The sequence below is a fragment of the Dermacentor albipictus genome, chromosome 1 (genome assembly GCF_038994185.2).
Source record: "Dermacentor albipictus isolate Rhodes 1998 colony chromosome 1, USDA_Dalb.pri_finalv2, whole genome shotgun sequence".
In the NCBI taxonomy this organism is placed as follows: Eukaryota; Metazoa; Arthropoda; class Arachnida; order Ixodida; family Ixodidae; genus Dermacentor; species Dermacentor albipictus.
Genome location: NC_091821.1, coordinates 130,552,013 through 130,572,266, shown reverse-complemented (window position 1 = coordinate 130,572,266; position 20,254 = coordinate 130,552,013). Strand labels below are relative to the sequence as shown.

At 49.3% G+C, this 20,254-nt stretch overlaps 2 protein-coding genes across 4 annotated transcripts in view; one reads left to right on the top strand and one right to left on the bottom strand.

Moving 5' to 3' along the window:
* The window catches only part of Cpsf5 (cleavage and polyadenylation specificity factor subunit 5), an 87,952-nt gene that overhangs the window by 10,604 nt on the left and 57,094 nt on the right, over window positions 1-20,254 (top strand). The window contains exon 2 of the mRNA XM_065425340.1: window positions 13,333-13,470. Coding sequence (XP_065281412.1) covers window positions 13,379-13,470 — 92 coding nt within the window. The 5' untranslated portion in view covers window positions 13,333-13,378. The remainder of the gene's footprint in view (window positions 1-13,332; window positions 13,471-20,254) is intronic.
* Window positions 1-20,254, bottom strand: part of MYPT-75D (Myosin phosphatase targeting subunit 75D) — a 410,236-nt gene that overhangs the window by 362,967 nt on the left and 27,015 nt on the right. The window lies entirely within an intron of this gene.

The window sequence follows — 20,254 nt, the reverse complement described above, 5'->3', positions numbered from 1 at the left end:
CAGTCGCGCGGCAATTTTGTGTGTGACGCCATATCCGTTAATAACAGAAGTGACGTCATTTTGTTCTCAAAGGCGCGAAATTTGTTTTCGTGGTTTGCCGTTAAAGCTGTACATTAAAATGCCCCGCCATTCGACTTACGGCCATTTCGAGCTTTCAGCGTGGAAAGCGATGCAAGAAAAGGCCAACACTTACCGATCACGCCTGCTAGGAGTGATCAGCAACCCCTCTTCACACTTAGCAGGCGTGATAAGGACCCCTGTTCGCACGGTTATTGGCGTGACCGTTATCCACGCTGAGAGAGGGTGCGCAAGGGGGGATGGGGTGAGGAGCATGCCCCCTCACCCCTTGTCTGCATGCATTGGAAACAACGAAGTACCTGCCTGTCGGCTCGGGCGCTTGGGTCGCTTCTCTGAAGCGAGCTTTGCTCACCAACCTCTTGACAGTGACAGCATGCCATCGAAGTAGAAGCCGAGTATGCTGCAGAGAGATTGCGCAAGACCCTCCCGCCGGTGACACTGAAACTAATCCACTAAGAAGGGGCTTTGCGAAGGCCTGGCACATTTCAACGACGTCAATGAATATATAACGTAACGAAGTCCCTCGGTATCACCTAGCGCAAAAGGTCGAATGCCCTTCCAACCGAGCTCTGCGGCGCCGCGCGTTCGAAGATAACAAGCCTTGTACAGGATAAGGATGTCAGGACATTTCCTCCATTAAATTCCTCATTTTATTGCTTTCTAAGCAGCGAAACAAAATAAGACATATTTGTTCCTGGAGTAAATATTTTATTAAAAGCATCAATTCCCAGAAAACAGGATACAATGAAACGTTCATGTTTAAAAACAAAAGTTAGAGTTCAAGCATTTTCACATCGCTGAGAAGGCGTAAGTATTTATATGAGACTGATTTAAACGCGCAAAGCAGTGAACAAATCCTTTAATTTTGTTAGCGCCCATGGTATTTCTTTGCTTGTTCTTGGCTTTATAGGTTATTGCACAAAAATTGTAACATATGCTGCCAGATATGTTATATATTACATACAATAAAGGCTTAGGCACATCAATAGTGCCTTTTCTATGGATGTGTTATCACTGATATCAATGTTTTCCTGCTCACAGCAGCAGATGCGGGCATAGATGGGTTTGCAGCTGGAAATCAAGACTGCAACGGGGAGAGTATATTCATGTTCATTAAACACCGTCACCCTTCCTCTCTTCAACGCCCAAACTGTAAAATATGCGGAGCTATACTAGATAGATATCTTCACTCACAGTGCAATGGAGGTTGCAAATTATGCAGCACGTGTGGTATGCACGCCTAGCATGCAGCGCCTCTAAGATGCAGGTTACTGTCAGTCGACAAATGGCTGATGAAATTATGAATTTTCACTTTAAAGGCAGCGGTATACTATGAGTGGCACACACGGCATACTACATTGATGCGCCACTAATAGAGTTCTACATCATGAGAAGAAGCACGGCGCAAAATGCACAGTGGCAATTTCCAGCTCGTGACCCTTGCCCGAGGCGAAACGGCAGCGGGCACGGAGAGAATGGTGAGCTAGCGAATATGAAATGAAAACAAATCATGGCAATTTGGTACTTCAGCACAATAAACTGAACAATACAGAGGATTTCAACAGATTTGCGTTAAAATTTGTTTAAGAAAAGAAAGCACGAAGATGACTACGCTCTATTTCGATCAAGGCTACTACTCGCGCAAAAGGTTCTCGCTTTCCAATAAATGCACCATTAAGGCAAATTTTGCACCACACATTATACAAGCACATGCCGGAAATCATAGGACAAATAGGCAGTTCTTACCTATTTATCTTAATCGTCCGTGAATTACAGGTGAGGGACAGCAACATATATATTATCCATATGGAATGCTATGGAGCCGTCACACAGCGGTAGATTCTCTCTCATAAACTCGGCACAGTGCACAATGTATGCATGCACCACCCGCGTTGTACGCCATGAATGTCTGTAGAAGTGAACGTGATGACACACACCAACTCTGTCGATTAGACCGGAAGCTCTGTGCTGCAATGATCGAACGTCGACCGTTGCTGTCTGCCGGAAAATTCACACCAAAAATGGTCGAGCGCAGTATTCAAAGCACCGCGGTCTCCTTCAGCCTTCCCAAGAAAAGTTTCGTATTCCCCGCAGGGCAGTGAGAAGGAGCAGAGCGTCGTTCTCACTCGCCCACACGTCACGCAGATTATGTCATATATAACGGATCCCCTATTAGGATTTTTATATGCGTGATGGAAAGATCCCGCGCGAGCGCTCCGCGGGATGTTAAGCGTGTGAATGGCGTTTCTCACGCGTACGCGGGTCGGTCACGCTCGCACAAGACTGAACACCATGGCACACAGTCTTGTCCTCACGCTTACATGAAGGAATGTAGCGCTTATTTTCGGTCACGTGGTGCTTGAAACCTCATCCGCACTCATATATATGCGCGTCACGCTTAAACTTTTTTGGTTTAGCGTGATATTAAGCGTGGAAATTTTTAGTGTATAAACTTAAACATTCGCTAACTCGATTAACAAGCGTCACGATTAACGTCACGCGCCCACAGGTAAACATGAACACTCTCGCTCGATGACCGCGGAAACTCGCTGCGAAAACACTGTAGTGAGGAATCACGGTAGCTGCAACGATCGAATTGATCTCCGCGCATCTCTCGCTTCAACGTGAACGAAACATCGAAAGCACAGCGCATACGAAGCTGCCGGCACTACGCGCACTCTGTAAACATCGCAGATCGTTTTTGAAGACGAGGCCCGCGTGGGCGCGCACATAGGCCACGTCGCAGATCGCTTTCAAGATACGGCGCCAGCACGGCCGCGCCGGAAGCAGTAGACGCCGAAGATGGCCTCCGAAATGCATGGCGCGCCGGTGCAGGCAAATGCTCAGTAACACCTCATGCGGCAACCGGGCTCCTCTCTTGTGCTTCGATGATTTATTGGCATCCCCTTCGAAACGCTGCGCCATCTAGTGGCATTGCAGAGAAGTTCACGCGTGGCCTCCAAAACGAGAAAGGTGGTGCGCCGGTGCCTGACAATTGTTTCCTGGCTTGCAGCACACACAGTGGTCCATACTTATAGTGACACATGTTGACGAGAGCAGTACATAACAAGTGCATTCATGGCGCAGCTCGCTAGAGCTTTGAAGAGCCGCACATGCCAAGTGCATTCATGGCACAGGTCGCTAAAGTGTTGGCTGTTAGCTATGGAGCTGTTTCCTGCGATTACTTCGAGTTCCCCAAACCACTTCGAATCGCAGCACAGCTAATTGAGGAATGCAGAAGCAGGAAAGCGCATTCCGGAAAAGCGGCCGAGCAGACAAGTTTAAGGCAACAAGTTCACGTGCCAACAAGTTCGTGCGCCGCCGGGATTAGCAGGTGGGCATCCGACAATGGAGCATGAGCAGCCCTCCCCTTCTCCTCGTTAGAAGTGCATTGCCAGTCTGCGAGGCAAGACCACCGAGAGCCGCCAGGTGTGACACCGCGACACGGGCGCCTACCATTGGCTGAAAGTGGCGTCATCGGAGCGGACTCTCCCATTGGTCAAACATGACGTGACTTACAGTGCTCGAAGGGTTTATAAGAAGCCTTCCAGAGAGACCTGAGCATGCTGGGACATCCCCTGATTCCCTGATTCACCTCTCTCGAACTTCTTGCCGCGGGCCGCAGCGCCCGAGTTGCTGCCGGCCCGTAATGAATGTACAAATGTTACTTGTCGCTCACCTCTCTGTACATAATGTAGAATAAATCCTCCCAAGTTTGGGTTTTCATCCCGAAGTCCCGTCCTCCAACCCCTACATGGCGTGAAAAGACGTTCATTGAAAAGCAGCACATACCCAGTGTATTTGCGGCACAGCCTGCTAAAGCGTAGGGTTGCTGTTATTGAACTCCTGTGACGTAGGCCCGATTACACTCAACATCGGATAAAACTAAGGGATCTTTTTCCTCGTCGAAGAGCAGCACACTCCCAGTAGCGAATATACCTAGTTACCCAAGTTGGCGTGAAAGGCGTTCATTGATGAGCGGCGCACACATACTGGCACATACCCAATGACCCAAGCAGGCATCGAAGAGGCTAATTGAAGACAGCACAGACCGAGTGGCACATACCCAGTGCTCCAAGTCGGCGTGAAAGAGTTTCTTCGAACAGCGTAGCTACCCAGTCCCGCGTCTACAGTGACCCATGTCGGCGTGAAAGGTATCTGTTGAAGAGCGGCACGTATGTACGCATCGCCACGTACTCTGTGATCCAAGCTGATCCGAAGGTTGGCTTCGAACCCTATTCCCTGAGCACAGCAGCCCGTTGTGCTACCCATTCGACCCAGTGACCCAGGTATGAGGGAAAACGGTTAGATATATACCTGGCCCCCGAAAAGTGCGTGAATTACCCTCAGTGCGCTAAGAGGGAACCGAATGTTCCAGCATATTCGTGGGGCCGAATTCGATTTCCGCTCTTCGGTGGATATACAGTTAAACCTCGATATAACGAAGTAGGTAAAATCGGCAATTTGCTTTTTCACATCGAAATTTCGTTGCACTGAAATTCGACTTTTTGTGCAATTCAGTACAGTTGCGCCGATCCATTTTTCTTGCACGGAAAGGGGCCGCATAAAGCAGGAGACACACGGTACGATTCGGCGTCCGATCCGACGTGCGGCGCCGCATGCTCCGGCATGCGGCATACGATGATTCGGGACACACGGTGCGTGCATACGAAAGATTGAGCGGCGCGTAAGCTCCGCCCAGATCCAGCCCTCCAGCTTGACTTCAGAGCCACGTCGAGAAACGCAATATAAACAACTCTGCACAACACTGCGTCGCTTTACGCGAACACTGCCAATAACGTTATGCCCCTGCGAGTGACAGAACACTTCACGACGGCGCGTCGTCCACTGACGACTCCGCTAACAGCCAGCGATAGGGCCGGTAGGCCTAGCTAGGCAGACGCCGCGGCCGACGGCGCTTACGATCCAACCCGAGCTCGTCGAAAAGCGCTTATGTTTGCCAAAACAATTAACACTGTACACTTAGGTCGCCCGTAATCAAATACAATTGGTCTACTCGACGCAGTCGTTGCGAAGGGCAAACGTGCAAGCGAAGCGAGCAGCCTCGCTCAGACGGTCGGTGTGTGCTGTCTGCCCGCGAAATGCTCTCGCGTCGTGGCTCCTGATCTCGCCAGTAGCTTAGTCCTAGTGTACTAGGCGTTGCTTTGAATAACAGGCACACGTCGAGATAATTTTACTGAACTGGTAACTATTTCGTGTCGGAAACAACCTGCAGCAGGCAAGAAAAAAAAAAACACTGCGAGAAACCGGCCAGCCAGCGCCGCCTCCGTGGAGGGAACGTCACATGCCAGCCGCGCTGTCATTGGCTGCGGCCAGACGATGGTGCGGTTGTCGGACGCGTCGGACGATGAAAATCTGCCCGGTTTGTCGCACGCCGGACGTCCGATCCGGCGCTTCGGCGCGGCAAAACACCTCGATTCCGGCTGCCGTTCCGGCGCGTCGGACGCCGGATCGGACACCGAATCGGACCGTGTGTCTCCCGCTTAATTCTTGCGAATTATCGGGCAATCGAAAAAAGTATGCCGATGCACTCTAAGACGACGCGACCAAATGTATGTTGCTCACTTTTGTGTGTAGTGTGTCACGCTATATTTTGTATTTTGCTTAATTAGATAGTCAATATTAATTAACCAACTTATGAAGCAACGAAGTTAGGCAAACATTCCAATGAGGAAGTTGTAGAGCGCTTTGCAAAACGTCCGATTAGACAGTTTAACTTTCTATCTATTAAGTATTAGTGTTTTTCAGCGTACTGCGGATGCCTGCGAAATGCAAATACCGCGTGACATGTCGGCTTGCGCGTCCTGATTGCACTGCTCCCAAGCGCTCCGCGCACAAACGAACATAGCCTTTAGCCGGGTGTGCTGCCGCCGCGTTTGCTTATCGCCGTCATGAACCGCCGCGAGGGAAGCACATTGCTGGCGAAAATCGCACAGCCAATGCCTACGTCGCTGCCCTGTCACCTTTTAAGCGACAGCACGCCCTGCTAGTTACTATGTTCATTTGTACGCAGACAGTTTGGGAACGCTGCAATCACGGCGCGCAAGCGGTTATGTCAAGTGTGTGTGTGTTTTTTTTTTTTGTATTTCGCGGGCATGGATTTTGATGGCGACTGCTCAGGCCTAGTTAATTATTTGTCGGTAAAGAACTACACCGTACACTGAAAGCTTACCCAACTCTCGACAACATTTACTCCACCACAATGCCATAAACACGAGAAACTAATTTGAAATCCGTGACGTCACGCTGACGTACCGCGCTGAGGTATCGCGCGAAATTTGAAAAAAAAAATTTAATCTGAGTTTCACTTTCTCGTGTAGTAATCAACCTGCTATCGCGAAATTAACTAAAATAGAGCAATAAAAGAATACTTTTTTGTGTAACCTGATCATCGTGCTAAAGAAAATAACGTTGCCGCAAAAAGGGCCAGAAAAACGAACACAACGTCTCTGTTTCCTCTCACGCGGCGATGCTGTGGGTACTAGTACAAGGACTCTGGTACTACGATGTCTGGTTCATATAAGGAGGCCCCGTAGTCTGATCTCGGCTCCCGCTGGGCTAACGCTTTATGTTACCGAAATATTCGCGATGTAAAGTTTGAAGCACCCCCCTACCTAAACACACACACACACACACACACACACACACACACACACAGAGAGAGAGAGAGAGAGAGACACCACCCCCATAAGATCGCGGCAGGATTTTTCTTTCAGGGTTTTTTTTTTTTTTGGCCACGCGCAATCTTACATTGAGACGCGCACAACTTTGGGCGACCACATTTGTGCTTAAAGCCCGTAACTAGCGTGTGTGCTTGTAAAGAGAAAGTTCCATGAGCGGGCTTCTTCAACAGGAGAACGTTGGAAATAGAGTGAAGTTCTGACTTGCACGTTCGCGAGAATCGCTGTTTGAACACGCATGACACGTTTTCTTTCATATCGGCGGAGAGGATATACGGTCGTCCACACTTTCGTCTAGAGCGCTCCGGGGCAAAGAAAATAAGACAGGAACGGCTAGGTTCATGATACCGAGCTGAACACTGCGTGGCCCGGGCGGTGGTGGGGTTCTGCAACGCGAGCCGAAACCAAGGCACAATGGCGTTCTATGGAATTCCGTTCCCATGAAAACGTGTCCCGCCGCGGCTGCTGGAATCGAAATACCGACCTCATGCCCAGAAGTAGCCGAGTCACGCGGCGTGCCCGCCCACCGACGACGCCCCCAGTGTTTTCGTGGCGCCCTCCTCGCACAGTGCCCTTCCGGCTGTCGCCAGGCGGCGTCCCGGTGGACGTGCACAGCCGACACGGTCACTGCTGTGAACAATGCGGGACGCTATACGCAGCAACGTTTTTAGATCTTTTTCAGGCGGCAAACTGGCTTCGAGAGGCGGCCACGTTTTGTCACCGTTGCGAGAGGTGGCGCTGGCGTTGCTCTGAGATTTAGTTCAGATGTAGTTCGAAGAGCGGGGCTTGCCTCTGGCATGCGTTTTTGATACGTTGTTGGTGCTTGCGCGTTAATCCCACCTGTATTTCGAGCTTGAACGCGTTCCGCAAACGTGCAACTCCGTGCGGTGATCGTGCGTACGTATATTTGAGTGGATGCCGCGAAGTGTCAGCGCGGATTCTCGACATTCCGACGTCCAGCGCGCCGGGCTGTCGTTCGGGGTGTGCTTCGACGGCGGCAAGCTCCGTTCCTCGACATCTATTAAGGCGACAGCCTTAAGTGGCTCATAACCCCGATGGTCTGGAAAAGGCGGCGTGCGGTGCATAAGGTCACGGTGGGCTCGCCTCGAGCAGACACGCGCTCGTGCCGCTGCTCGCGCGTTCGTCGTCGTTTTCCACAGCTAGATCCGATGCCACTCACCATGCCAAAAAGAGAAAAAGGCGAAGTTAATTAAGATACAGTTCTTTAAACACTCCAACTCACGACCTTCGGTAGGAGTCGAACCCTCGAGTCTGTGTGGAAGTCGAACCCACGACCTTTGGTGTTAATTAGGCCGCAATTAAGGTAGCGTGAACTGCGGCACATCGATCTCGAAGCAACGACCTTTGTTGGGATAAAACAATTCATAAGAAGCAACAACGCATTCGAATGAGAATGTAAAGAAATTTAATGAATGCATCGAGATCTTGACAGCACGGGCTTTCGCCTTCACCCTCTTTGGCGTATATTAAAGTGACTCAATTGTTTAAGCCTTCAAAGGAACCTGACATATCGAAAGCATGGGAAAGCGCGATTCCGCGGGGAACACTTTAAGGCTTTTACGTGAAAAACATACGTTTGTGACATTAATTTTGAGCCTGCAGAGATCACAAGCTTCTATCAGCACGTCATGAGCGATCAAACCATAACGATACCGCGAGCCAGGTGGACACTTAGGGAGCACGCGGTGCCCCGAATTTTTCCGAACATACCTGTCGGAAAAATTCGGGCACCTGTCGAAATCGAAGGCGCCCAAGTCAGCAAGAAAACCGCTCAAAGTAAGGTCAGTGGTTCCTGTCCAAGTTGCTTCCTGGCAGAGTGACGGGGATTTGTGCGACAGAATTGAAGCGCGTGGCAGCATGGATGGACGTGAACGCGCCCAAGTCAGCTCGTTAAACTGCGCCCTGGCTTGCTGTTATGCAGGACGGTATACATTTAAGTCGTGGGATGCGAAGGCTTCGACCATCCAGGTTATTATCTAAGATTTCAAGGAGTCCGGGGGCACTGTACACATTGAAACTGCCGCTTTTTCGCACCCTTCTTGACGCCCGTGGGGACTGTGATGTGACAAGTGTCTGTTCTCCCGTTCACGAGGGTACCACTAATGTAGAGCATCTATTCATACTATAGTGCTACGAATGCATTTTGCCGCAAGAGATACTTGCAAGAGCCTCAGCTCTTCAGAAAAGGTCGCATCTGGCACAAAGAAAGCAAAGCCATAGCGCGAAGGCTTCCTGTACAACTCCGTCACTGTAAGTAGCTTTCCAATTGTAAATATGTCCCTGCAAATAATTTACCTGCTACATTTCCTTTCCCAACATCAAATAAAAGTGACAAGGCATATTTTCTTGCTTCCTTGCTGGTTGTTGATTCTGTAGGCTTTCCCGCAGTTTTTGCCCACGCAAGACGTGTTCACGTATAGTTGGAATATGATTGAGCATTACGGGGTCCTCGGTTGACTTGGGCAGTACACTGGCGAAAAATAAACATCGCTTACAACAGGAAGCGGAATGAATACATGCGCATTGTGCAGTGTTTGCCTCCCCCCCCCCCCTTTTTTTTTTGCCCTGTCTCACGTGCTGTTTTCTGTTATAATATGCAGATATAATTAAAAGGCGCTTAAGCCAAGTAAAATAAGAGCGAATTTGCGTTTCCGCTTCTTGGATAAGAAAGTTAACGGAATGTGGTAGTCGCTCGGCGGGCGCCTTTCAGGGAGTGGCAGACGATGCGCCGAGACCGATCCGAACTAACCCGAACTAGTGTTCCTGTATATGCTCCCTGCGGGAGCATATACAGGAACACTAACCCGAACGCTATCGCAGCGCCGCCGCCTGGTCAGCGATCGCGCCGACCCGCTCCGCGCCACTGGAAGGCCCTTTGCCAACTGAAAGTACGCAGAGCACGTCTGCGTCGCCGTACGCGAAGTCACACTGGAACAACTAATCGGCGTTAAGTCGGAAGTATCCGCGTCAACGACCCTATCCCATGGTTCGCTCATATGCAGCGTCCATTGCGAAGTGAATTCCACCTGCGGTGTCAAGTGGACAGGCTATATACTTCGTAGATTGGTGCTAAAACGCGGCGCCATTGCAGCGGCGAGTTAGTGCGCGGGTTGCGGACGCGGATCTGAATAAGCACAAGCATTTTTGGAGCGGACAATCTTTCGTCATGTACATGCATGAAACTTTGGAGACGTGTCTTTATTTTTTTTTAGTTTTTACGCGTGGTGCAAATAATAATAACAAAAAAAACGTTATCATTTTCTTTTCTTTTTGAAACGCAGCATTCCATTTGCTGTTTTGATGAGAAAAATGTCGACATTGCAAGATGCGGAAGAAGTCATTTGTTCGGACACTCACAGTGGAGGTGTGACAAAGCGAGGAACGTGTTTCCTTCGACGATGTTTTATGGCCGGTGAGCGCAGGCGCCGCACTATCCGCTCCTCCGGAGGAAAATACACAGAAATAGAAACGGGCCAAAGGAATGCGCGCAGGCGTGCATACCATGCAAATAGCGATGCACCCAAAATAGCCTTAAAAGCGACTCCTTTCCGCAACCCGTCGCCTCTCCCACGGCGCTTGCGCGCCATCCACAAAGCCCGCTCAGTATGCAGCTCGCGTGAGCGGAAATGAATGACGCAACGGAGAACCTCGCCGGGAAGAAAGGAAAAATAAACGGTCGGGGTGGATCCAGGAGGCCGATCGGCGGCAATGCAGCCATCGCGCAGGAGCCACGGCGACGCCGGCCACACGGCGCACTTCCGGAGGCGACCGACGGCCGTCGCAGGCAGCGCGGCAGGTCACGCCCGGGTCTCCGCACCGCCCGCGGAGCGGAAGCCGAAAGCGGCCAGCGAGCGCGCGCCGCAAAACGCGTGGAGAAAAGCTGGGCGCTGCAGGTCCGCAGGTTTGTCGACAAGTGCGCATCACGTACGCCTACTGCTCGCAGAAATTTCCGGGAACTCCGGTTCAATCGAGGCTTTACCCGCCACGACTGCTCAGTGTCCATCGCGTTGTACTGCCGAGCACGAGGTCGCAGGTTCGATTCCCGATCGCGGCGGCCTATTCCGCAAGGGGCGGAATGGAAGTACGGTCGCGTACCGAGCTCTCAGGTGCCCTTTAGAGGACATGGATGCAGTAGGTGGGTGGCGCTCGGCAACAGCGTCCCTCATATATCCCTCGGGGATGTTAAACCCCATCAATCACCACAATGTGCGCTCACTTTTTATTTTATCCACAATACTGCTACTTTCCCAGGCTACGCGGATGCGCGCCCACGTTTTTTTCTCCGAGGCTTCCACGGTTCCGAAATACTGAGCATACTGAGAAAGATAATAATAATAATAATAATAATAATAATAATAATAATAATAATAATAATAATAATAATAATAATAATAATAAGCTTCAGTTGCACTTCTCGAGGACATTCCATGCGCTGTGGTGAAACAAAACGAGGCTTCCTTTTTCAACTATATCCGTAGAGAGCGGAACGCCAATTCAGAAGCCCAGACGCGAAAATGAGTGCTCAGTTGTGCCCTATAATACAGCTGGACATTTCATTTCACATTTTCGACCGTTTCATGAGCTGTAAATGAAATACATGGACGCACACGGCAGCGCCATGCACAAGGGTCATCTGCAACGGTAAAACAGAAGAAAAACACTGCAGAATAAACTCCCTACTGAGACTTGCCGGATAGTGCGCAAGCTTTTTTCTTTTTTTCATTCGCTCATGATGCGCACATACACGACTCCGACGAATCCGAACGTGACTGGTGGTCTGATGGAGTAGTTTGCTTAGTTTCTGCGGCGCGCTAACCACCCACGTTCGCACTCACCCGCACCAATTCAGAAACTGAACAAACGTCGCCGTCACGTGGCCAAGCCTGTCCCGACACGTCTCTAACGCATGCAACGAACGAATGAGAGGCCGAGCTACGCACACCACGTCTCACTGTGTCGAGAGGATGACGCACTATCCTGCAACTTTTGCAGACTTGTTGCAATTACCGAATTCGTGAACCTAATTAGTCGGGATATTGGGCGAAATGATCATCGTAACTAATCTGCATTGGGGTTAAGTAATGTAATGCGAAGTGATCTTCATTAGCCTTATTTATCATGATTTGGCTTAATGTACTTCTAATAATTCTTAATAAGGCGTAAGTTATCTTAATAATCCTTAATTGATCATGATTACCTTTAATCAATGCGACGTTAATCATTCTCTTATTCTTAATTAGTATTAAATAACATTAATGTTGATTAAGCTTAATTACGTTACCATAAATTTATGGGGCGAATTAATTAATCTACATTAATTTTCATTTCGCAGGCTACTATCCTGGATTGACCGTCACAACGCTTAATTTCATCGTAATTAATCTTAGCAACCTTAATTCGTCTTAATACGCTTTCAGTAATACCTATATATTCTATATTATATTCTATATTATATTCTATATTATATTCTATATTATATTCTATATTATATTCTATAGTAATTCTATATATAGCCATAACCATAAATTTCAATAGTCCTACACAGTCAAAGGCATTTTCATGTATATCCCCATAGGACCCCATGCATACCTACAGGGTGTTTCACTTGCGCCGAACTTCAAAAAATATGCAAATGCTATGTAGCTGGACAGAAGGTAGTGAACTGCAGAAGGACAGCGGATTGGGCGAGTTGGTGTTCCATGGTAACAATAAAATTAAACAGCGCTAGACGTGTTTGTCTCCTCTTTCTGGTCCTGTTCGTCTAGCGCTGTTTGAATTTTATTGTTACCAGAAGCTAATGTTTTCCGTCCCTTGGAGATACTCAGATTATTTTTGCGCTCCGCCTAAATGGCTAATTCGTCTTAATTAGTTAATGAACTTTTCAATTATAGTTAGATGAAAATTGTAGATGAGGAATTTGTACGGCAACACGAGAAACTCAGACAGCTTTCTGTTGCTCAATACGAGCTACATAAAAGTATTTCCGAACGTGAAAGCCGCGAGTACACGTAAAGTGCCTCAAGCGGCCAGTCGTGCGGCAATTTTGCGTATATTCGAGGGCTTCTTTCACGCTCGCAAAAAAACACTTACGTAGCACGTACTGAGCAACAGAAAGCTGTCTCAAAGTTTGTCGTGTTGCTGTACAATTTTCTCATCGACATTTTTCATCTAATTATAACAATTGATAAGTTGATTAACTAATTAAGACTAATTCTCCCAACAGGCTGAATGCTAAAGAACGATCCGAGTATCTCCAAGGGACCGCAAACAACATTACCTTGGTCGGGTGCAGCAACGTGGCATTTGCATATTTTTAAAGTTTGGCTCAAGTGAAACACCCTGTAAATGGGGCGCATCGTGTCACGCGTTACAGACAAACCGACGGACGGCCATATTTTCGAGGGATGCAGCCCGAGAATGCTTATGCGTTAAAAAAGTGAATTATACGACACGTTTGTCAACCAGCAATACACGCGTAAGCGGTGCCATATTCTGGGCACGCGCAGCATTCCGCCATATTGCCTTGTTGCAGCGAAACAGAGGACTTCAGCGCTGGGCGCCAGTCGCATCACGGCAACATGCGCCCGGTGCCGACAGTACCCGACGTCGCAGTGCCAGCAGCCACGCCGCCACAATACAGCCAACATCCCCACTGTCCGTGGTCGATCACGTAAGTGACTTCGGCAGGCGAGCTCAGGCCAGATCAGGCGTGCTTAATCACGTAAAGCAGAACGTATCACATGCGCTCCGCTGAGTTGATGCTTGACGTACTGGAAACTTAACGCACATCCTATAGCAGTGTTTCTGATACGCTGGAGAAAGTGCCCCACAAATGTGGATAGTCCAGCAAACTAATTACTAGTTACTGTACTAAGCTATCACTAAAATTTTTTTATAGTTGTGCTCTTCATGGGCAGAAATAAAAATGAAGTTCTTATTTTCCTTGACGAGCAAACTGTGCTTGGGCACTGCAGGCTTTAAAAATGAAATGCCGACTCGTAGTATTTTCCTAGTTGTACCGACTCTACCACACGCTCCTGGCACATAAAAGAATGACACTTAGCAAGCGTAAAAGTGGGTAAATATATTTCAATTTTGTACTAAAGTTGGTCTTGAAATGGCGGACCCGGCGTTATGTACATTACAGTGACGTCATGATACAGTGGAAAATTGCTGACGTCGTGTAGAAATAGTTTATTTTGTTATAGCGCAAGCTTGACAAGGACAAAAGAAGGCACATCTGACACACACAGGGCTAGGTATGATGATGTTGCTCATAAACGAAAAACAAGATTGCTGCGAGTCTTCTGGATGTGCTCGCAAGAATACAGCGATGTGCCGTGGCGTCTTCCTTATGGGAACCCAAGCCGATTCGTAGAGTATAACAGCAAATTATTTAAGACGCTTTGACGCTTGCCAGTATCTTTATATAGCTTTTAGGGCTTGGAACAAATCGGAAATGTCAAAAAGTCTCAAAAGATTTGACAAAAAAGAAAACTAAAGCATCAACGCATCTTGCAAGAGAGTTGATGATCGATGGGTTATAATGACGCAAGGGTATCTTTGGTCAAATATCGCCAGAACTATGCATACATGCCATGATTTATAAATTAAATACAAGAATCGGACTAGAATAGTAAGGCTATTGAAGTGTGCTATATAATGGGGCATAAATCTCGTACGCACAAAGGTGTAAAAGGCCTAGCTAAACAATGATGTTACTGTTATGTCAGACATTTCAACTGTGTGTGGGTTATATAGAAATATTTAGGTGACTATGAGCGATAACTTATCTGTTATATGCTATGTATATGTTATACAGTTTATTTGTAGATTTCAGTGATTATAAGCGATAACTTATTGCCGCAAAGCCGTCAGCACAGTAGTTTTACCATTCGAAAAGCTGCGTGCTTTTCGACGTGCTTATAGTGACAACGTTTGTTTCAAACAGGAGAGCTGTGCAAATACGTTTACTTTCACTTTCTGCTCGAAGTTACGCAGCATTCCGAGCTCCCACGCAGGGGCGCCGGTTCTGGGCGGAGCTACGCGTCGCTCGCTCATTCGCACCATGTGTCCCGAATCGCCGCATGCGGCAAGTCGCACACGACATGCCGTACGATCGATCGCACGAAAAATCGCACCATGTGTCTCGTGCTTTAGCCTTTCAGCGACGATTTCAGCGACACTGGCGGTGTAGTCTCTGACGTCACAAACACAGAGTGGCGAGTAGGAAGCCATGAGTCAGGAACGCAACCTATCTTTAAAATTAATTTTCAGGAAAACTAAATGACTTGCAGCCATATAGTTTGGCACAAATAATCAAGAGTGCAAAAGAGAACATATATTCAAAATTTTATTAAGGTCAGTAGGCATGGAAAAATCGCCGGAGTTGTCCTTCGAAATCGAAGAGATTTGACAAAGGTGAACTACCAAGGCTCCTGCTGCACGATGTCTGTTCCGTAAAGAATCGCGCAAATGCACTCGAGATCAACGCTTACCAGACAAAAGATGCGTCAGACGCGAACTTATGCAACTCTGTCGGCGATGACGTTGCGCTACCACCGGCGCATCGTCGCCGTGCAAGACTGCAGCTTCTCTTTTGTTGCAAAGCCGCTACAGCACATCCACACAACATATCCGCCATTGAAAGAAGGATATGGGTTTTTACGTACCAAAACCACGATCTGATTATGAGGCACAGCGTAGCGGGGGACTCTGGAATAATTTGGATCACCCGGGATTCTTTAACGCGCACCCGAATCTAAGTGCACGGCTGTTCTCGCATTTTGCCCCCATCGAAATGCGGCACATCCGCCATACGCGGCCTTATTGGTCGCGACCATTAAACGAGTGTGCAAGACGCACCTCATCGTTCTGCCCGTCCAACGACATCAAACGGTAACGACAGGCGCACTTAGTCGTACGACGTCTTTTCTCCGCCCTTCTTGACGAGAGCAAGTACACTGGATAGTGGCGGGGAAATGGCAAGTGTGGACACAATCCGAACCGAGCCCAGAGAAGTGAGCCACCAAATCAACTGGCGCTGTAAAGTGCGCGTAATTAACAGCGAAGACGTCCGTCGCCCCAAAGTAAGCTAAGCATACGCAAAGCACAGGCGCCTATTTCGATCCCATGGGCTGCGGTGGCGGAACGAATCCGCTGGGCAATCAGCGAAGCAGCAGTATAAGGAAGAGAGAGCGGGCCTCGCTCAGCTGCAGATGCCGCGCGGGCAAGCGGCGGCTTCGCTGTTCGCCGGGACGTGCGCGCTCGTTGCGCTGCACACACGACGGTGGTCGTGGCATGCGCGTTCAAGTGACGGCTGCTTCGGGAGAATTAGCGCCCCGGTTTGCACGCTGTAGGGGTTGGAGTACGGGACTTCGGGATGAAAGCCACAAAACTTGGGCGGGATTTATTCTACATTATATACAGGGGACGAGCGACAAGTAACAGTCGTACAGTCATTACGGGCCGGCAGCAACTCGGACGCTGCGGCCCGCGGCAAGAAGTTCGAGAGAGGTGAAACAGGGAATCAGGGCATGTCCCAGAATGCTCAGGTCTCTCTGGAAGGCTTCTTATAAACCCTTCGAGCACTGCAAGTCACGTCATGTTTGACCAATGGGAGAGTCCACTCCGATGACGCCACTTGCAGCCAATGGTAGGCGCCCGTGTCGTGGTGTCACACCTGGCGGCTTGCTGCGGTCTTGCATCGCAGACTGGCAATGCACTTCGAACAAAGAGAAGGGGAGGGCTGCACCTGCTTCATTGTCGGATGCCCACCTGCTAATCCCGGCGGCGCACGAACTTGTTGGCATGTAAACTCGTTGCCTTAAACTTGTCTGCTCGGCCGCTTTTCCGGAATGCGCTTTCCTGCTTCTGCATTCCTCAATTAGCTGTGCTGCAATCCGACGTGGTCTGGGGAACTCGAAGTAATCGCAGGAACCAGCTCCATATCTAACAGCTCGTCCTCGCCCCGGTTGTTCTGAATGGCCGGTGAAATCAATTCGCTGGCCATGAGGAACGCTGATAGAAGCTGCAGGGTACTGGGGTCGAGCCACGTTTGACGAACTTCGGGATCCTGGGCCCTGGAGAACAAACGTCAAACAAACAAAACAGCACAGCGCTGCACCACGCGTAAGCGCAGGCTCTTCACCCCTGACTCGCCAGACTATTACTGAGTCAAAATCAACCCTGATCTTTTATTTCCCCAATTTCGACAAAACAGTTCCAACCACCCCTCCAAACCGCTATCCATTTCTCCTCGATTGCCCACAAGACCAGACTACTATTGTTGTTGCAAACAAAAGGGTCGTCGACGATGCAACCAACAAATGAAAACAGCCGAACATTACATAAGTGGCCTAACTACACGAACAGCATGTTTCCAATCTATCGCAGTGGCGTACTTATCACACGTATTGGTGCCACTGAACAATCTGGTCAACCTCACAAGTACGTAATCACAAGCGCACTAGCCTTGTGGTCACTAAACAAAACGCGTACTTGCATTGTAGGCAAACTTTTCATTCACGCTTACTCACGTTTCTTTCCTGAAAGTCCTACAGGACACGTGACATAAACGAACAATTAAACTTGCGGGACTTACACACTCCGCGGAACTCTTAAAATGATGCGTCTTCTACTAACTCTTTCCACGCACGTTCACTAAAGAAGTCAGAATACACGGCTGCCCTCACGCACACACTAGCAACCCAGTCATAAAGTCTGCTTCCTTCCGTCCACACAGGACACGCGCTAATGGAACTAAGAACGCTTCTCCGTGCAAATCATGCACTCACTGAAAATCTACGCGCTTAACCTTGCAGAATTCAAAAATACTTAAAAAGAAAGAAGGTTAAATAACACACGCGCTTTACCATAGGCCTCTGAACGATAACCTTGACCCTCAGGTTACTTACACACACAAAAAGAAAGCCTATTTACTTATTAATGAGCATCTCGCGAGACTACATGTTTACATAAACGCGTCTTTCAAATCTCGGAGCTTCTCGAACGAAAACACAAACAAAGCTCAAACTTTACACATTGAAAGAAACTCTAGTCTCAAATCGCGAAATTTTCCGATGCTCAAAAATAAAAAACAAACACTCCATTTCTACGGAAGGGCTCTTCGCCTCCCTTGCCCAACGCTTATGTCTGACTCATACTCTGAGCCGTCCTCGCTGTGGTCGCGGCTTGAAAGCTACTCTGGCTGCCGAGAGACAACAAAAGGGCTGACTAACTATCAGCTCCCCCAAGACGTTACGGTCTACTGCCAATTTGCGTCCCCGCGCCCCGCTTTCAACACGAACTCGATTGACCGCGTCGCCACTCCCCACCTGGTCTCGTCCTGCCACCTTGCGTTTCTTCGAACTGCACGCTGAGCTATAAAAAGAACTACGGAACGACGAGGAGCTTAACTGCCCCGTGCCCTTTGTCCGCGTCCGCGCAGAACATTCTTCGCGGTCCCCCTTTGACCGGTGGCTCGACCATTTTGGATGCGTCAACATCGTCCTAGACGACCGCACCTCCTTCCTCGCGCCCTGCCCTTTTGGGTTTCTCGCCATCTTTGGCGGCGCTACATTAATTACCGACTTTCGGTTTTTACCGCGCTTCTTTTTAAGGCGCTTTCTCTTTGCACTCGCTTTCATGTCGCCTCGTGCCTCGTGCTGGCCGGTACACATTTCGTCGGCCCGGATCGGTCTCTTACCCGCACAGTCTGAGTGATTTACTTTTAAATCTACTCTCTCTCTGCCTCGACTGGCGGACAGCTCAACCGACTCTGGCACAATGCAGCAGGCTTTACTCGAGTAAGACAACTCGCACTCTCGCGAACTGCCCTCTGCTACATTGCCCAGCGCACGCTGTGCCTCGGCACACAGCCCGTCGGTATCGATCGCTGTCTCACGCGCACAGTCCGAATGATTAATAACTGAATCATCCCTCTCTAGGCTACCTAGACTGGCGGAGAGCCGCACCGATCCCTGAACAATGCAGTTGTTCTCTCGTGAGCTACGGAGCTCGCCACCCCGAGAACTATTCTCAACTGCATCGTCCAGCTCGCACTTCACTTCTGCACGCAGATCTGGCCTGACATGGGTGCTCGCGTCTGGCGCGTCAACCGTACCCTTTTCCTCGCTAGCAACCTCGCTAACATTACCAGCGACGCACACGCTCGGTAACTGTGCCAATTTGTTCGCAGCTGGCCTAGCTGTCTCTACAGTCATCTGTTGGCACAGCACCTCGTCGCTCTCACTCTGGCCTTTAACGGCCTCTATTGCCACTAAGGCATCGTTAGCAGCTAGCCTTTTCCCTTCACTTATGAATCGGCAGCCAATCTCACAGGCACTACTCTTTTTGTCGGCTTCTGGCGAAAATCCGCTCGATGCTGCCTCATTCTTTCGCTCTGTACTACCTACAGAATTCTCAGACAGCCGTTGTCTCTGTGCCAATAACTGATCACAATACTGTATCTCTTTGATCAGTGCTGCCTTCTCTCTCTCATACTTTTCCTCTCGCTCAAGCTTACGTTGATTCTCACGTTCGCGTGCCTTCTCACGTTCGTGACGCTGACACCTAAGAGCAAGTTCTTGAAGCTCCTGCTTCCGTTCATTCTCGCGTTCTTCACGCTGACGCTCACTCCTAAGCTCACGACGCTCTCGCAAACGTACACGACGCGCACGCTCCCGTGGCTCCTGTATCACCTCCCAAGCAAGCTCAATGCTTTTCTCATCATTGCCGCTATCTTCAATCGCCTTTATGATAGCTGGCGTTTTCATCCGTTCGTCCGCCTCAACTCCCAAATCGTCGCACACCAACAACAAGTCTAACCTCGTCAACCTTCTAAGATCCATGGCAGCTGCCCCGACAGGTGGTTAAAACTGTTTTCCTTATTAATTTGTGCAAACACACAATGCAACAAACTCCCGATTCCCAGAACTATCAAAATTGAACACACAACCTTTGAGTCTGGCGAATCATAAGGAAAAAAACCACGCGCTCACTTACGGTTGCAGCACCCTGCCATCCGGTTCGTTCGTCCGCTGTTGCCGGTTCCTTCCGGACTCCCTGGGTCGAAGGCTCGCTCCTTCTTCGATACTCCCAGTCTCTTCGGACCTCTTTCGACGAAGGCTCTCTCTTCTTCGCTCTTCCCGGTTCTTTACGATCTCTCTTGCCGAAGGTTTATCCGTAGCGCTGCCACCAGCTGATGTATTCGGAGGCGATCTCACCGCTGCCAACCAGATGTAGGGGTTGGAGGACGGGACTTCGGGATGAAAAACCACAACTTGGGAGGATTTATTCTACATTATATACAGGGGACGAGCGACAAGTAACAGTCGTACAGTCATTACGGGCCGGCAGCAACTCGGACGCTGCGGCCCGCGGCAAGAAGTTCGAGAGAGGTGAAACAGGGAATCAGGGCATGTCCCAGAATGCTCAGGTCTCTCTGGAAGGCT